This window comes from Sus scrofa, chromosome 8, assembly GCF_000003025.6.
Source record: "Sus scrofa isolate TJ Tabasco breed Duroc chromosome 8, Sscrofa11.1, whole genome shotgun sequence".
NCBI classification, from domain to species: Eukaryota; Metazoa; Chordata; class Mammalia; order Artiodactyla; family Suidae; genus Sus; species Sus scrofa.
In genome coordinates this window covers 131,808,370-131,825,041 of record NC_010450.4, presented here as the reverse complement: position 1 = coordinate 131,825,041, position 16,672 = coordinate 131,808,370, and the positions used below count along the sequence as shown (strand labels likewise).

At 48.9% G+C, this 16,672-nt stretch overlaps 1 protein-coding gene across 11 annotated transcripts in view; it reads left to right on the top strand.

Moving 5' to 3' along the window:
- Nucleotides 1-16,672, top strand: part of AFF1 (AF4/FMR2 family member 1) — a 195,996-nt gene that overhangs the window by 99,773 nt on the left and 79,551 nt on the right. For 6 of the 11 annotated variants that reach the window (XM_021101781.1, XM_021101786.1, XM_021101785.1 and 3 more), the window contains 2 exons: nt 181-301; nt 964-1,890. In XM_021101781.1, the coding sequence (XP_020957440.1) occupies nt 181-301; nt 964-1,890 (1,048 nt within the window). Of the gene's footprint in view, nt 1-177; nt 302-963; nt 1,891-16,672 lie in introns of all 11 variants that reach the window. The other 5 variants (XM_021101783.1, XM_021101780.1, XM_021101782.1 and 2 more) reach the window with 1 other exon arrangement.

The following is a 16,672-nucleotide window of genomic DNA, read 5'->3' as shown; positions in this document are numbered from 1 at the left end:
GTTGGCTGAGGCCTTCATCTGGGAACGTGCCCAGGGAGTTGGGCTTTCCCGAGGTCACCTCCCCGAGGTCTCTGCATCGCGGGCTTGCTTCCCTTTGCCTCCCCCTCGTGTGTGCATATGCACCGCAGAGCATGGAGACTGATTAACTTTGTTTTGCTTCTTTTGTGGCATCTGAAGCAGCTTGTACAATGAAGACAGAAACCTGCTTCGGATTAGAGAGAAGGAGAGACGCAACCAGGAAGCTCACCAAGAGAAGGAGGCATTCTCTGAAAAGATCCCCCTTTTTGGAGAGCCCTACAAGGTATTTCTTGTTTATGAGAAAGTCTTCTGATTTATCACCGTGTTTGACTCTGCGAGGAGAGTAAGTTTGAATAAGGGTTGCAACTGCGAAAATAAGGCAACCAGCTTATCCTGGAGGTCGTTTCTGAAAACAAAATATGAAAAATCTCTGAACCTTGTTAGTCACAATGACCACAGTTTATGGTTTTCTTTTGTAACGTTAGTCTCCTGTATTTAGTAATATTTGTCCGCGATAGGCTTCTCAACAGGGGAATTGAGTTAAAATTGCACGTTAAAGTCTGTTACGTGGAGTTCCCATCGTGGCTCTGTGGGAACGAACCCGACTAGGGTCCATGAAGATGCAGGTTCGATCCCTGGCCTCGCTCAGTGGGTTAAGGATCCAGCGTTGCTGTGAGCTGTGGTGTAGGTTGCAGATACAGCTCGGATCCCGTGTGGCTGTGGCTGTGGCTGTGGCGTAGGCCAGCAGCTGCAGCTCCGATTCAGCCCCTAGCCTGGGAACCTCCATGTGCTGCAGGTGCGGCCCTAAAAAGATTTTTTAAAAAAAATGCTACGTTACCTATTAAATCGAGGTGCTTCTTTTTTAACGGCATGATGTAACATGGTGTATGAAGTGGTGGTTTTTTCCCTCCCAGTATCTAACGCTGCTGTCTTGTCTTTTTTCAGACAGAAAAAGGTGATGAGCTCTCCAGCCGGATACAGAACATGCTGGGCAACTACGAAGAAATGAAGGAGTTTCTTAGTACCAAGTCCCACTCTCAACGCTTGGATGCTTCCGAACACAGGTTGGGAAAGCCCAGATATCCTTTACTTCCCGAGAAGGGGAGCGGCATCCCATCCCACTCCTTCCACCCCAGCCTCCACCACCAGCCAGGGAACACGCCTGCCTCTGGACCACTTCCTGTTGGTACCATCAGCCAGAACCCAAAGATGGCGCAGCCCAGGATGGAGCCAGTGCCGAGTCTCCAGGGCAAAAGCTACGGGCCCCCGGACGGGCCGCTCCTGCCCCAAGATCGCCTCGCTCCCGAGGGCTACGGCTCCAGTCAGCACAAAAAGCGCGAGCGCAGAGCTGACGGCGACCACGGTGCTTTGATGCCAGACCCGGCCCCGGAGCGGGAGCTCGCGCCTCTCTTCGCTCTGCCGTCCCCGGTCCCCCCTCTGTCTCCTGTACATTCCAACCAGCAGACTCTCCCCAGGATGCAGGGAAGCAGCAAGGGTCACAGCAGCAGCAGCAGCAGCAGCAGCAAGGGCTACGGCCCGGGCAAGTCTCCCAAGGACCTGGCGGGAAAGGTCCCCGAGAAAGAGACCCCTCAAGAGCCTTCGGGGGCCACGGCTGGCCTGGGGGGAGCCCCGCCCCCGCCCCCTTCTCAGACGTTCCCCCCGCCCCCCCTCCCGTCAAAAAGCCTTGCAATGCAGCAGAAGCCCACGGCCTACGTCCGGCCCATGGATGGCCAAGATCAGGCCCCCAGCGAGTCCCCTGAACTGAAGCCGCTGCCGGAAGACTTCCGGCAACAGACCTTTGAAAAAACAGACTTAAAAGTGCCTGCCAAAACCAAGCTCACTAAGCTCAAAATGCCTGCTCAGTCGGTCGAGGTGAGTGGAATTTGACGTCGGGGGCAGTTCCAGGGTGAAGGGAGATTTGAGGTGGAAGGTTCTGGAGAACTGGGGGTAGGGGTGCCCGTGGCCTTTGTTGCAGGGAGAGTCCTTTCTGGCTTGAGGATCTCAAGGACCCATGAAGCTCAGGTCTGAGCTGGATTGCTGACAGCAGCTTCTGAAAGGTGGTTTGCAGAAAGCCTTTCCAAATCCTTTTTATGGAGCCCGAATTTAAGTACAGGGCACTATAGATACCGGGGAAGGATAGTTTGCTGTGTTTTGGAGAACGTATGTAGCTACCTGTACCACCGACAGCCCCGTCCATGTAGAGAACATTTCTATCGTGAGAAAAATGTCAGAAGGTTTTGAGCTGTCCTGGATTATTTTGACTTTAGGGAACACTGGCTTCTTTAAAGACACCGAAGGGGAAAAAGGTTTTTTTTCTTGGTGAATACTTCCTCAGCCGCAGTTAGTTTTTCCTGAGATCCAGTCCATAAAAAAATGAAAACAAGAGGTCAAAACGTCGAAGGCAAAGCCCACATTTTTAAAGATTTGTTCCCTATGAACTGTAAGAAGCTTTGAAACTGAACTTCTGTTCTCATATATTTTATTTACCACCTACAAAAAAGAGGAGGGTGTGGCGACGTCTTGTCTGAGAGTGAGTCACAAATAAAGAACTAGGCTTTTTCAAGTAACCAAAACACTTTATCTTTTTAAGCAAAGGAAAAAGTGCTTTTTCTGCTCCTTTGACAGATGGCAAAGTGGTGTTTGAGTGAGGACAATCAGAGCCCACACCCTATCACCCGCATTTTAAAGTAGCACGAGTTACTCAAGTTCAGATTAGGAGTGCACCTGAAATGTTGGGAGTGAATTTATTTTAATGCTTCTCTGTTAAGGTAAAGCCATGGTTTAATTACATCTGTTGTGTAAACATTCTGATTTGCATATCCATTGCTCAGGAACTCCTGAGACCACCTGGATGTCAGCTTTACAGAGTGCTAGAACGTAGCATTCCTTAAGGTTCAAAGAAGGGACTCTCATCCAGCATCTGGAGCTGGAACGAGAAGCCGTATCTTTTTTTTTTTTTTTCTTTTTTTTTTTGTCTTTTTGCCATTTCTTGGGCCGCTCTCGCGGCATATGGAGGTTCCCAGGCTAGGGGTCCAATCGGAGCTGTAGCCACCAGCCTACGCCAGAGCCACAGCAACGTGGGATCCGAACCGCGTCTGCAACCTACACCACAGCTCACGGCAACACCGGATCCTTAACCCACTGAGCAAGGGCAGGGACCGAACCCGCAACCTCATGGTTCCTAGTCAGATTCGTTAACCACTGCGCCACGACGGGAACTCCAAGAGGCCGTATCTTGAAGGAGGAAAACCTGTTCCTGTGTGGTGTCAGCCTTTGGTTTAGAAGAGTTGAAGCCGAGTTCTCGTCGTGGCGGCGAGGGGTTCGTGGCTTGTTTCACTTCTCCCCCTTCCCCACTGCTTCCATCCAACGGTCTTTTAAGAGATGAACCAAAATGGGCAAGTCATCCTGTCTGTCTGGTGCGCCTGCATTCTCCAGCCACGAAGGAGAGAGGTCCTTATGCTTTCTTCTGTCTCTTCACTTCATGGCAAACCCGTGTTTTGTGTACTTCAGTTGGCACCCCTAAAAAAATGCTCTTCCTTTGTGGGATAAATCCTTCTCACAGTTAAGACTTAGTCTTGCCTGGAGTTCCCTGGCGGCGCAGCGGGTTGGGGATCCGACATGGTCACTGGTGTGGCGTGGGTTCTGTCCCTGGTCTAGGAACTTCTGCGTGCCTTGGACGCAGCCCAAAACAAACAAAAAAGGACTTTCTAAAATCCTACCAGAAAAAGATTATCGAAGGTCAATCGTCTAAGTGGAGCTGAGATCTCACATTCTGTATTGGGTTTGTTGGTTGGTTGGTTGGTTTTTCTGGGCACATCCGTTTTAGTTTTGGGTCAACTGGAAGATGCGTGGCCGCTTGACGTGACCCGTCTGAGGGTACAGCCAGGACTCAAGCAGTCTCATGTGGATGCCTCCTAGCTGTGGAGCTGCCACCGGGGAGGTGGGCCCGCCCTCATGGAAGGCGGGGCTTCCTTTCTGCCTGAAGTTAACAAGTGAGAGCCAGAGGGAAACCAAGGCATCTCGAGTGTTGCTGCGTGTAGCCCCTGGGCCGGAGTGGGTGTGCTTATGAGATGCAGGACTTGGGAAACAGGCATTTAACTGAAAGGGAGAGAGGGGATAAGCTGAGGTGGGCATATTAAATTGTGTCCTGGACTTAGAATCCTAGACTTTTAAGGGCAAACCTGTAGCCCTTTCATTTTACAAAAAAACCCCTAGGAGCGGGAGGTTAACTGTGCTACAGTTGAGTTAGTAGCCACACCAGAACTCTCAGTTCTCTGACCTCTTCTCCTTCTGCTTGTTGAGTATGGATGGAGACCACTGGGGCATCTTGAGCAGGGGAGTGGTATGTCTGCTTTCCTTTTTGAAAAAAGATCATTCTGGCTGCTGAGTGGAGAATAACTTGGGGGGGGGGCAGAAGTAGGGAGGTTGATGGGGGTAGGGGATGATGATGGCTGGGGGTAGGATAATAGCAATGGACGTAGTGAGAAGTGGACAGGTCCCAGATGGGTGGGGCTGGGGACTAACAGGGCTTTGTGATTGGAGAATGAGTGGGTTTGAGGCGAGAGGGAAAGTGAAACATCAAAATGAGGCACTTAGCTTTTTTTACTTGAAAGGTGTGGATGGTGGGATGGCACCTGCTGGAGTGGACCTGGGTGGCCCGGGTTTGCCGGGAAAACCAAGAGCTCGGGATCATTTATGAAGCTGGAGATGCTGTTGGGTATCCAGGCAGACGTGACATGTTGGCAGGCATCACAGTAGCCCAGGCCAGAGAAAGTCGTGAGATGGGATGTTTGCTGTGGGTCCAGCAGTAAGGGGGTGAGAGTCATGGGATTGGAGTAGAACAAACAGCCAGCATTCATGTAGCACACGGCACAGGTTAGTCAAGTGGGGAAAGAAGGAAAGGGGGTGACCATTCCAGGGGAAGCCTGGGAAGGAGGTGTCTCAGCACAAGCAGCCCTTTCTGGTCCAGGAATGGGTCTTGGGATGAGCATGAACCTTAGGCAGCATCTACCTGGGACAGCTCTCAGCAGGTGGAGTGGGGTCCTCCAGGGAAGAGGCTTCAGTGACTCGGCTCAGTGGGCTCATTTTAAGGAGTCTGCCAGTGGGTGCAAAGGTTTTATTCTAAGACACTTGCGGTCCTACAGGGGACTTTCCAAGACAGCTGACACAGACATTGACCTTGGCCACTGGGACTCCGTTTTGAACCACTTGACACAGCTTACATCCGAGACGCTTCACGCACGATGAGTCGAAATCATAACACGAAAGACATCTCATCAGCGCTGAGGATGAGAACGTCAGGCTGTATTTGCGTCTCGTAGGCATTTAAAGCTTTGGGGCCGGGCAGATAGAGTTGAGAAGGCTCTGAACCAGGCCCTCCCTGGCCCAGCTTTACCCTCGGCCAGGGCAGGGAGTGGGGAGAAGTGAGGGCTGGTGGGTCTTCAAAAGCCAAAATCGAAGATCATCTTGGAAACCTGAGTTTCTGCTTACAGATCAGGGGAAATTGTGGGTTGCTATTTTTTCACATAGGGTTTGCTGTGTTAGTGTAAATAGTATAGCTGTCGTAATTTACCCAAATGAGCCCCTGGCATCTAACAGGATTTACTGTCCATGTAAATCTGCTACTGTTTCTACCTCCTTGTATGGCCCCGTTCTGTTTCCCTCCAGAGAAGCCTGGCTCTGAGTCCTGATAGTTGCTCATTTCTGCAGAGCAATTGCTCTTTTCCTTGTGGCCTCTCATGACATCATTTGGGAACATTTTCCTTTCTTTCTTTCTTTCTTTCTTTTTTTTTTTTTTTTTTTTGTCTTTTGTCCTTTTAGGGCTGCACCTGTGGCATATGGAGGTTCCCAGGCTAGGGGTCGAATCGGAGCTACAGCTGCCGGCCTGTGCCACAGCCACAGCCATACCAGATCCAAGCCGCATCTGCAAACTACACCATAGCTCACGGCAATGCCGGATCCTTAACCCACTGAGTGAGGCCAGGGATTGAACCCGAAACCTCGTGGTTCCTCATCTGATTTGTTTCCGTTGCACCCGATGGGAACTCCTGGGAACATTTTCTGTTACCACATCCTTCCACCTGATTTCCAAAACTCAGGTGTCACATGCAGCTGTGACTTGGTTGTCGGACTGCTTTGACTCATGGCAACTCTTAAATCGTGCCTTCCATTTTCAGTGAACTGCCAGCCTAAGAGTGCGAAGCCGTAATACTTTGTGCTCGTGTGCAGTCTTTGCTCCTTTCATATTTAGCTCCCTTATTATCTTAAACCCTGAAAAGGGGGCGTTTTCCTTTTGTGAAGTGGTTGTACCCTTCAGGAGGTTCACTTTCGTGTCGATGGTGCCTGTCCTTCCCGATGCATCCCTCAAAACACAGCTAAGCGGTCCCTCTCCCAGGCACATCATCAGTTCAGCAACTTCTGACTAAAATGTCTGCAGCTGCTGCATGTGTGACAGGCCTAGGGCTGGGGTGGAGTTGCAGTGGTGGGCGAAACCCAGATGATTCCAGGCCTCTCGAACCATAACTGTCTAGTTAGAAACGCGGACTTGGGATGGAACACGATGGAGGATAATGTGAGAAAAAGAATGTGTGTGTGTGTGTGAGTATATACATCTATATGTGTATGTACGTGACTGGGTCACTTTACAGCAGAAATTGACAGAACACTGTAAATCACCTATAATAGAAAAAACAAGAATCTTAAAAAAGGAAAAGAAAGTAGCTTGGTGTTATTTCAAATAACCGCTTCGATCAATGTGCAGAAACTTTGGCGAGTCCTGTAAAGGAATCTACAAACTCTTTTTTTTTTTTTTTAAGAGTAATTTTATTTTATTTATTTATTTTTTATTTATTTTTGTCTTTTGGTCTTTTGTTGTTGTTGTTGTTGTTGCTATTTCTTGGGCCGTTCCCACGGCATATGGAGGTTCCCAGGCTAGGGGTTGAATCGGAGCTGTAGCCACCGGCCTACGCCAGAGCCACAGCAACGCGGGATCCGAGCCGCGTCTGCAACCTACACCACAGCTCACGGCAACGCCAGATCGTAAACCCACTGAGCAAGGGCAGGGACCGAACCCGCAACCTCATGGTTCCTAGTCGGATTCGTTAACCATTGCGCCACGACGGGAACTCCTACAAACTCTTATAAGCGCGAAAAAGGGGGCTCGTGGGTGGCTTAGGGAAGAAGTCTCTGAGGAAGTGTCAGGTGAGACTTGAGCAGTGAGGAGAAGTGACAAGAGCCAGGGCTTGTCTTGGTCTGGCCGGGCTGCTCCAGCAAAACAGCACGACTGTTGGGTAGCTTACAAACCTGAGAAGTGCGTTTCTCGCTGTCGTGGAGGCTGAAAGCCCAAGCTTGGGGCACAGGCTTGGCCATGTTCTTGCGAGGGCTTTCTTCTCAGGGCCCAGCGGACACCTTCTTGCTCTCTCCTCACATGGCAGAAGGTGGGGGCCAGGGATTTCTCTGGAACTTCTTTTTAAGACACTAATCTCGTTCCTGAGGCTCTACCCTTCTGACTTCAGCATCTCCTAAAGAGCCTCACTTCTTACCACCATCAGCCTTGGGAGGTAGGATTTCAGTATGAATGGGGGGGGGGACACACATATGCATCGACTGTAGTAGGTGTGTTAGGAGTGAAATAGCATCCACACTCCATGCAGAGGGAAGGTATGTGCCAGGGGTTTATTTCCCCTGATGCGCAGAGACCATTGTACGTTTTCTTGGGTTATAAGCCCAGTGCTGAAGATCAGAGGGAATTTTTGCATTCATTCTGAAACTTGGTGGCAAGTCTGAATCACCTGGGGGAGACCTATTAAAAATATAAATGGTTTAAAATAAAAATGCCCAGGCCCGGTCGTTGAAGAGTGATTCAGCAAAGAGACGGGGGGACTGTGTATCTGATTCTCATGAGGTTTCTTCTAGAGCCTGGAAGTGAGAACTCTTCCAGAAGACCTGATAATCAGGCCACAAGGCATTAGAGAAGGGCCCCCTTCCCAGTGCTTCCAGAGTCTCCCATGTGGGTCCTCAGCCGGAAGGGTCACCTAGGCTGATGGGACAGCTTGTCCTGAGCAGGACAGGACAGGAGCCTCTGGGGAGAAATAAGGGAGTAGGACCCGAAGGCTCCACTCTTCTTCTGTGGCTCACGTTCCCCCACCCCCCTTGCGCCCCCAAACATTTTCAAGCTCATGGGCAAAGTAAGATTCCGACACAACCCTATCTAGCTTTACTCAGTTTTCTAAAAATGTTTTTTTTTTTTAAAGTACAGTTTTTTTAATTTTTAAAATTACAGCTCTTCTATTTGCAAATTTAAATTGGATTCCATGAGCTTGAGCTCAGTTAACTTGGGCAGACCTACGTGACTTTAGTATTTGCTACGTGACTTTAATGTTTGTTAGGAAAATGATATTAAAGCAAAAAAAGTTACCTTGTGCTCAGTTGCCTGATGACGTAGCATGTCTGGAGCAGAATACTTCCTACCGGTGAGAAATAACCCGCGGCGAGTAACCTGTATCTGCTTGGAGGCTGGCTAAGTTTTGACCCCCAAATATCTAAATATAGAAGTTTAAAAATAGTGACAAATGACTGACAGACATTTTAGAGCAGACGCTCCCAACAGCCTGACTGGGCCTGCAGAGTTTTTTTGTTTTTTTGCCTATAGAATGTCTTTTTTCTTTTCCCCCTCCTCTGAGCCAATATCAACAAACTGGGGAATTATGCTAAAAAGTCGTAATATGATTTTCGGTTTCACCCGCTAGAGCTGAGTAGCCACCTTTATTAATTTCCGGATTCTGGCAAATTTTTGAGTTTAAAGAAACACTTGAAACTCTGAAGGGACCGTTCTCAAGAATACAGGCTAACATATTTTTTGAAAAGCTCTAGAATTGCCAGAAAGGAGTTAAGGCAAAGGCTAGAATTGCTTATAGAAGCCCCAGCAGAAAGCCGCCCGTTGAACCTGGCACATCTTTTGGGTGGCATTCAGCGGAGCTGTTTTCTTTGTAGTTTGACTTTCCATTCCTTCTCTAAACGCCAGAAGTACATTTGGTACCAGGATAAGAAATTCCTGTTCCTCCCTGTTGTTTTCACACTTGAGATGTTTGGGGAGGGTTATTGGATCCCCCCTGGGTCCTCGAGCTGTGCAGCTGCCAAGACGGAGACGTTTCCCGCTTAGAATCTTCCAGGCCGTGCGCGCTCCCAGGCTCTCCCAGCTGCCCGAGGCCTTCGAGCTCTTCTCCAGATTAATTGCGTTTTATTTGGAGCCAGCTGATAATCTTCAGGGACAGAAAAGCAGACTCCAACGGGAGTCCTGCTGATGACCCGCCTCCGTGGTTTGGATTCGGGCTGTTCTTGGCGGGGTGGCCCCGCCGAGGGAGATGGCGGAGCAGAATTCCTTTTTCAGAGAGGATCCTGGTTCATGTTATGATAACAAGTTTATTTTTTGGCCTTGGCTTTCTCCTCTCCAGTTGCCAAGATCTATTTGAAAACCATTATTTTCCAAGGTTAACTTTGTGGCATGTTCACATTTTCCGAGAACTTTCTAAGCAGCTGTTTTTCAGGGATATTGTTCCTTTTCTGATTGTCCACGTCACTGGGTCTCTCCCCCTTCCCGCAAATGCTCAGGGTCCACACAGGCCGTTAGATTTTTCTTGAACTTTATTTTATTCCCTGTTTAAGCGTGGCCTACTTTTTCTCTGCGTTTTCCACCCCCCCCCCAACCTGTAGTAATTTGTCAAGTCCTTTCTAATCTCCTTAATCCCTTTGGCTGAAAGGTTTTGAGGTTTAGTGTTTTAATCTGGGGGCCTCAGTATTTAAGTAATTAGAGGTCCTATTTCTAGCTCTGTCCTTTAGATAAATCACCTTAGGTTTTTTGGTTCCAATTGACAGAAAGTAGAACTTTTGTCAGTTCGTTATTTGGGCAAGCTTGAGGCTTTGCACTGAACTGCATGAATTAGGAAAGGAAAGCCTTCTTTGTCATTCATGTTTCCTGCACAGATTCTTACAAACTCAGGCTTTGTGGAAGCTTCTTTTCTTCATTGCTCAGTTTTTAAAATCCTCCACCCCAAAGCAAATATTTCCTATTGCATTTTAGAAAAAAAAATTTTTTTAAGCAGTTTTATGCTGTAATTAGAGTTTCTTGTGTAGCTTCCAACATTTTTTTCTTTTTATGCTTGAGCGCATGTTCACGTGCAAGAAGTTCTTTTTCCTTTTACCAAATAACCTGGACATTCTTACACAATGGTAAACAAACAAACAAAAACCTTTCCTCTCCGGAACGATTTAGTCATAGAAGGATTCACTTTTTGCATTCTAGGTTTCTGCCTTTTTAGTCAACAACTGTTGGAACACCCACTAGATATAAAGGGGAGCTACCGGGAGAGAAAGATACCAACAGTACATTTATGACATAGCCTAAAAAATACAAAGTAGACGCAGTAGGAAACACTGTCTTCTTGTGCATTTTGTGGTAGGAGCTGTTCTCAATGCCTTATTTCTATCAACTCATTTAATCCTTGTAACTCTCCCCTGCGGTAGACGCTGTTATACTGAGATTTACAGAGGTGCAGCGAGATCCATTTCTCCAAGTTTAGCCAGGCCCTAAGTCCTGGATCTGGACTCCAGGTCCACGTGGTCTGGCTCAAGTCCACACCCTTAACTGTGATACCTACCTTGTGCTACCTTTCGCAGTTGGAAGCTGGGGGTTCCTGCTGTGATGCAGTGGGATCGGCCGGCATCTCTGCAGCACCAGGACACAGGTTCAATCCCTGGTCCAGCACAGTGGGTTAAGGCTCTGGTTGTTGGCCGTAACTGTGACATAATTTGCAACGAAGGCTCAGATTGATCTGAGCCAGGAGCTCCTTCAGCCACGGGGCGGAAGAAAAAGAAACAACCACCACAGAAATTGGAAGCTGTACCTTTTTTGGTAAAGTTGACTTTTGAGGCACTGCGGGTATTGGTAAGAGAGCGTCTAAAGGATTTGGGAGAGAAAGGCCCAGAGGCAGGAAATGGTGAGAAATCTGGTAGGAGTAGCTGGGCCTTGGGTTCAAGGAGCCTGGGAAGAGGCACAGGCACTTGACCTGGCTGTGCTGTCAGTTCGGTCTGCTGTGCGGTGGGGCTGCTGGGTTGAGGGCAGTCCACGAGAAGCGCTCAAAACTGTGCTTGGTGCACAGAAGAGCTCAGTCAGTGGTGGTGGGAGTCAGAACATGAACTGGGCTTTAAGGACCAAGGCAGAGTTCTCGAAACAAGTCGGCGGAGGAGGCGGGAAGATGGAGCATAGGGTCTTGTGTTTCGGGGTCTGCTCCAGAATCAGAGGCGGGATCAGATCACAGGGACCAGCAATGCCCAGCTAGGATGGACTGGGTCGATAAAGCCCTAGACATTTGATTTTCAAGGGTTAAGGAAAAGCCTAGGGAAAGAAAGCATTTGCTTGGAGTTATCAAGCATTTTGAAACTGGTTTGCCAAGGTGAGGGGCCACCACCCTTCCCACCCCCGCCCGGTGGCACAGGCTTCCCATGGTTTGGCAACTTTGCAAAAGCTTGTGTGCTCAGAAATACATTACTGCCCCCGCCCCCCCCCCCCCCCCCGTCATCATTCCCACGGCGCTAGCTTATTTGTTTCCTCTTGATTGTCACAGCAACCTCGTGAGTTAGGCAGGGCGCTTGGCACGAATCACCACGTTACATGCCATGGCCCCGAGTCTCTAAGAAGTTTAATGATTTAAGCTCATAAGTGGCAGAGCTGGGGGCGCGAAACCAGGCCTCTCGTTCCAGTCCTCTCTCTGCCACACAACGGGTTTTCTGTGGAGTCACCATCCTCTTTCATTTAAGTGTTTGATTACCACTTTCATTTAAGTGTTCAGAGCACTGTTTTAACGGCCTGGCCTGGCTTGGCCTTCGAGGTGTCAGGTGGCCAGATGATTCCAATGAGAAGATGATTCCAGAGTTGCTGTTGTGGCTCAGTGGAAACAAACCCTGCTAGGATCCATGAGGATGCAGGTTCGATCCCTGGCCTCGCTCAGTGGTTAAGGATCTGGTGTTGCTGTGAGCTGTGGTGTAAGTGGCAGACACCGCTCAGATCCTGCTTGGCTGTGGTGTAGCCCGGCAGCTACAGCTCCGATTTGACTCCTAGCCTGGGAACTTCCTTATGCTGCGGGTGCGGCCCTGAAACAAAAATGTTGATTCCAGCTCCCTTTTGGGGGTAGCAGCCACGTGGCTTGTTCTGAGGCCTTTGACGTTGCTTCTGCGGCATCCATCAGGTATGGAACCTCTGTTGTTGCCACCTGCAATGACAAAAAAAAAAAAAAAAAAAAAATCCACACCCACACCCACCGCTTCCCTCTTCCCTTTGATCTCCGAGCGGGGCGTTGCTCCTCTCACCTGGCTCTTTCCTAACAATCTGTAGTTGCGCCCAGGCCTGTCCTGGTGGAAGGGGCTGAGCGGTCCCTTCCTTCCTTTCTCACTCCCTTGTCTTCCTCTCATGACTTCTTTCTGTCCCGACACAGCTGGAGCCCTGCAGACAGAAGCAGGTACCCATTCTGAGCTTCTCCCCTCCCACCCACTCTCTGCACCCAGTGCCCGCTGATGCCTCCACCGGGCGGCCCCTGGGGGCGGCTCCTGAGGGCAAAGTCACCGATGCTCCCGACCCTGGCCTTGACCACCTTCCCCGCAAACACTGTCCCCTTTGTTGTCTGGTCTTGCTTCCACCCCTCGCTTGGGACACGCTTTCACCTCCTCCAGGCTCTGCCCGTCCCCCCCTTTCCTCAAGGTCTGCCTGCTTCTCCTTCTGCAGCCTTCCCCCCCAAGGGGGGGGGGCTCTCATCTGCACCTAAGTCTTTACCTACTGAAATACTGAAGGCCCCCAAAGTGATTTTTCTAGGCTGAAATACCAAAAAGTTTTCTGGGTGTGACATCCTTGTATCCAGCCGCCCCCCGGGCTTTTCTTGGGGGTGTGCAGTGGGTTTCATCACGTCTGCCTTCCTCTTCACACCCACACTGCACGTTCTCCTCCTTGGTGGTCACCCCTCTCCATTGCTTTTGTGCCCCCGCCCCCCATTTGACACCCCACTCCCACCAGGATTGCGTTGTAAATATCTGCGGAGAGTTTCTCCTCTCTCCAGTCCGCACTGTCCCTTTGCAGTTGAACTTTTGGTCACTCTTAAACTCTCACGACTTCCTTCTAACCTGTCTTCCTGCCTTTTTCCTTCATACTGTTCCGCAAGAGAAGTATAACATGAAAACCAGGCCAAGTTAGCCTAGTTAAAGATGCCTCAGGATAAAAATCTCCAAGTGCCTTCTTACCTGTCTCTGCAGGCTTGGGCTGTGACCCCTCTGCGGTTGCCTCCAACCCACAGTCCCCCCCTCCCCCCCCCCCCGTTTTGCTTTCGAGGGCCGCCCCTGCGGCATATGGAAGGTCCCAGGCTAGGGGTCAACTCAGAGCTGCAGCTGCTGGCCGCAGCCACAGCAATGCCAGATCCGAGCCACATCTGTGACCTCTACACCACAGCTCACGGCAATGCCAGATCCTTAACCCACTGAGTGAGGCCACAGATTGAACCCACCTCTTTGTGGGTGCTAGTTGGGTTCATTACCGCTGAGCCACGACCGGAACTCCAGACCCGGAGCCTTCAGAGAGGATCTCCTGTGCCCTCACCTCCGGTCTCAGCACTTCTCCGGCATCCTCTGTGTGTTCCTCCAGATGGCAAACCCTTTGAGGATGTGGAGCCTTTGTCCCCTGTGCTTGTCCATCCTCTAGCTCGAGTGAGGAGGGGGGCAAAAGGGTGCTATTTCCTACACTGTGCTCTGCCCCAGAGTTCTTAGCCACTGCGCTGTGATCCAGAGTCTCAAAGATCATCTCTTACAAGTGTTTGTTGGAGCAGAGGGGGAAAAACAGGTTGATGCTTTCTGAATTTCTATCTTGGGACACTTAGATGGGAAGCAGGTACTAAGGTCAGCAGTTGCGGGGGGAATTGTTTGACTTAGCATCTTTCAGCCCAAGTATTTCGCAGGTCACTTTAGGCATTCTTGTATGTGGATTTGAAAATAAGCAGCCTAATCCAATTACTCTGTGTTCTTAGTAGAGTTCCAGGCCTAAATTGCGGCGCTTTTTTTTTTTTTTTTTCAGTATTGAGTTTAGAGATGAATCAGGTGGTTTTATGTACTATAAAAATGGGAGAATAATGATCTTTATGCATGTGTATATAGGTGCTTTCCTCTCTATTAAATTAGATACCAGATTTCCTTTAGTATATTTTGGGTTATGGGGTTTTTGAAAAAAGGTATCAGTCGCCCTTATAATAAAATTGCTGTTTCTCTCCAAGGAGTCTCCATTTTAAATACTTTGCCATTGAATGATTCACATTTTTGGGAACGAGCCAACAATTTTGGGTAGAGTCATTAACTCCTCTGGACCACTTGGGTATCATTAATTGGTATCCTGGTAACTTAAGAATTATTGACCCTGAAAATGCCCAACTGGCAACCTGGGTTTAATTTTCTAGTAAGATTAATTATCTTGCAGTCAAGAATAAAACAGAAACACCAGGGTCCTTTGTGTCCCGCATGTCCTTTCAGGATGCCAGTGAACTTGTTGCTAAGACGAGGGAAAACATTGGTGTGTTGTTCGAACCTAATTGGGCCCTTTATTATGTTCTGACTCACCTGCAGTTCACAGATTTATTCCGTGCAAGTCATATAAAATAACTGTGGTTTGTTCGGCCTCCTTGGTTCGTGTTTCTCGAGATCTGTCAGGCCGCCTCTGCCAGTCCCAGGCTTTGGCAGGAGCTTGTACAGCCAAGAGGGGGGACCATCCCGGGTCGGCCGTGAGGCCGTCTCATGCGTTGGCCCCTCAGGCAGAGGCCTTTTCGCCTTCTTTCGGGGAAGGGAAGCTGTCCAGTCTGTAGATGGGGCTGTGCTTAGCATAAAAAGAGACTTTTCTAAGTGGGCATGTTTCCCAATCTTGTCTTCCCTCTCTTGGGAGAGAAGGACACATTAAAGCCAACACAGGCGGACGCTCACACAGAGGGGCAGTGTCTTGTGCGGTGTGTTGATTGGATTTAGTTGCAAGATCTGAAAATCAGTAGATTTCACATTGAAATCTGAATTTTAATTTTTTTTCTTCCTTAAAATACAGGAAGCATTGGCAACCTAGGACTTGCATTCCTGCAAGACAGTAGTTGGCTGGCCCCTTGGGGTGTGCTCTCAGCCCACCTATGCCAACCTGTCACCTGCCTGAGCCCCGTAAGGGATGCTGTTCTCTCCCCCAGCATCTCCAGCCCTGGGAACCAAGGGCTGAGAAGCTAGACGTGCAGAGGACATCTTTTTGGAAGGATTTTATAACACAACATGTCTGATGATAGCCGGTAAAGAGAGGTTGATTTTCAGAGTTTTAAATGAAAGTGTATAAAGTAGGTCCTACTGGCTTCTTTATCTTTTTGCTCTTGTTTCCAAATGTGAAGATGTTTTCCTGTAAACCTTTAAATGTGTGATTCAGACCTTTGTTCATATTTTAGTTGGAAAAACCCCTCAGTGTTAATCTACTTGACAGCTCTTTCCCAAAACCATGGAATATGGGTTCTTAGCCTCCTTGTCACCGAGTAAAAATGTGCCTGCTTAGCTTTTTTGTTTTCTTCTGTGTCTGGGGAAGGGGGGTAGGTTGTCATTACGTTCTTTGCCATTCTAAAATATTATGGTTCTTTAAAAAAAAAAAGGATTTGAATTCCAGCAGTTGAACGCCTGACGCTGTTTCCTATACCAAGTCCATTAGCCTATCCTTAAATACTTTTTATTCTAAATTACCTTTCTTGTTTTTATAGTGAATAATAGGAAGTTGGTTTTCAACGCCCATTCAGCCACCAGGAGCTGCTTTCCTTCCTTTGATCTTAGCAACGTCTGTATGTTTTTGTTTTTGTGCTGGGAACAGCCTTCATTGGTTGCAGCAGGGAGGGAGGATGCAACCTCTCTGGCTCCTGCGGGGAGGGGCTCCGGAGACTCCAGCACACGCCCCCCCCCCCCCAAGAGCTGATCTTAGCAATGCTGATCCTGTAGTTAATACAGACAACTCTTGTTTAAGTTTCTTGTTTTTCCTTTTTTTGGCTTTTTAGGGCTGCACCTGTTGCATATGGAGGTTCCCAGGCTAGGGGTCGAATCAGAGCTGTAGTCGGCGCCCTACACCACAGCCACACCAGATCCAAGCCTGGCCTGTGACCTACACCACAGCTCAATGCAACTCTGGATCCTTAACCCACTGAGTGAGGCCAGGGATCAAACCTTCATCCTCATGGATCCTCGTTGGTTTCGTTCACCGCTGAGCCACGAAGGGAACGCCTCATGTTTAAGTTTCTGTGGGTTATGGGACATGCAGTTAAGAGCATGGATTTTGGATGAACGAAGACTTGGGTTTGAATCTTGTCTTACCTTGAATTAGCCGTTAGACCATAGGCAAGTTACTTAAAAATTACTGCTCACACCTCACGTTCTTATCTGTTAAATGGAAACAGTAGCAGATTCGTTCTCTAGGTAGTTTTCAGCTTTAAATAAGCAGACGTGAAAGCCTTAGGTCAGTGGCTGGCGTGTAGTAAGTGATGATAAGTAGCATCTGCCACCCATCCTTGTCATTCCTTTACATCATCCACGCCATTCTTTTGACCCCATCTGCATGATGCCTGAATGG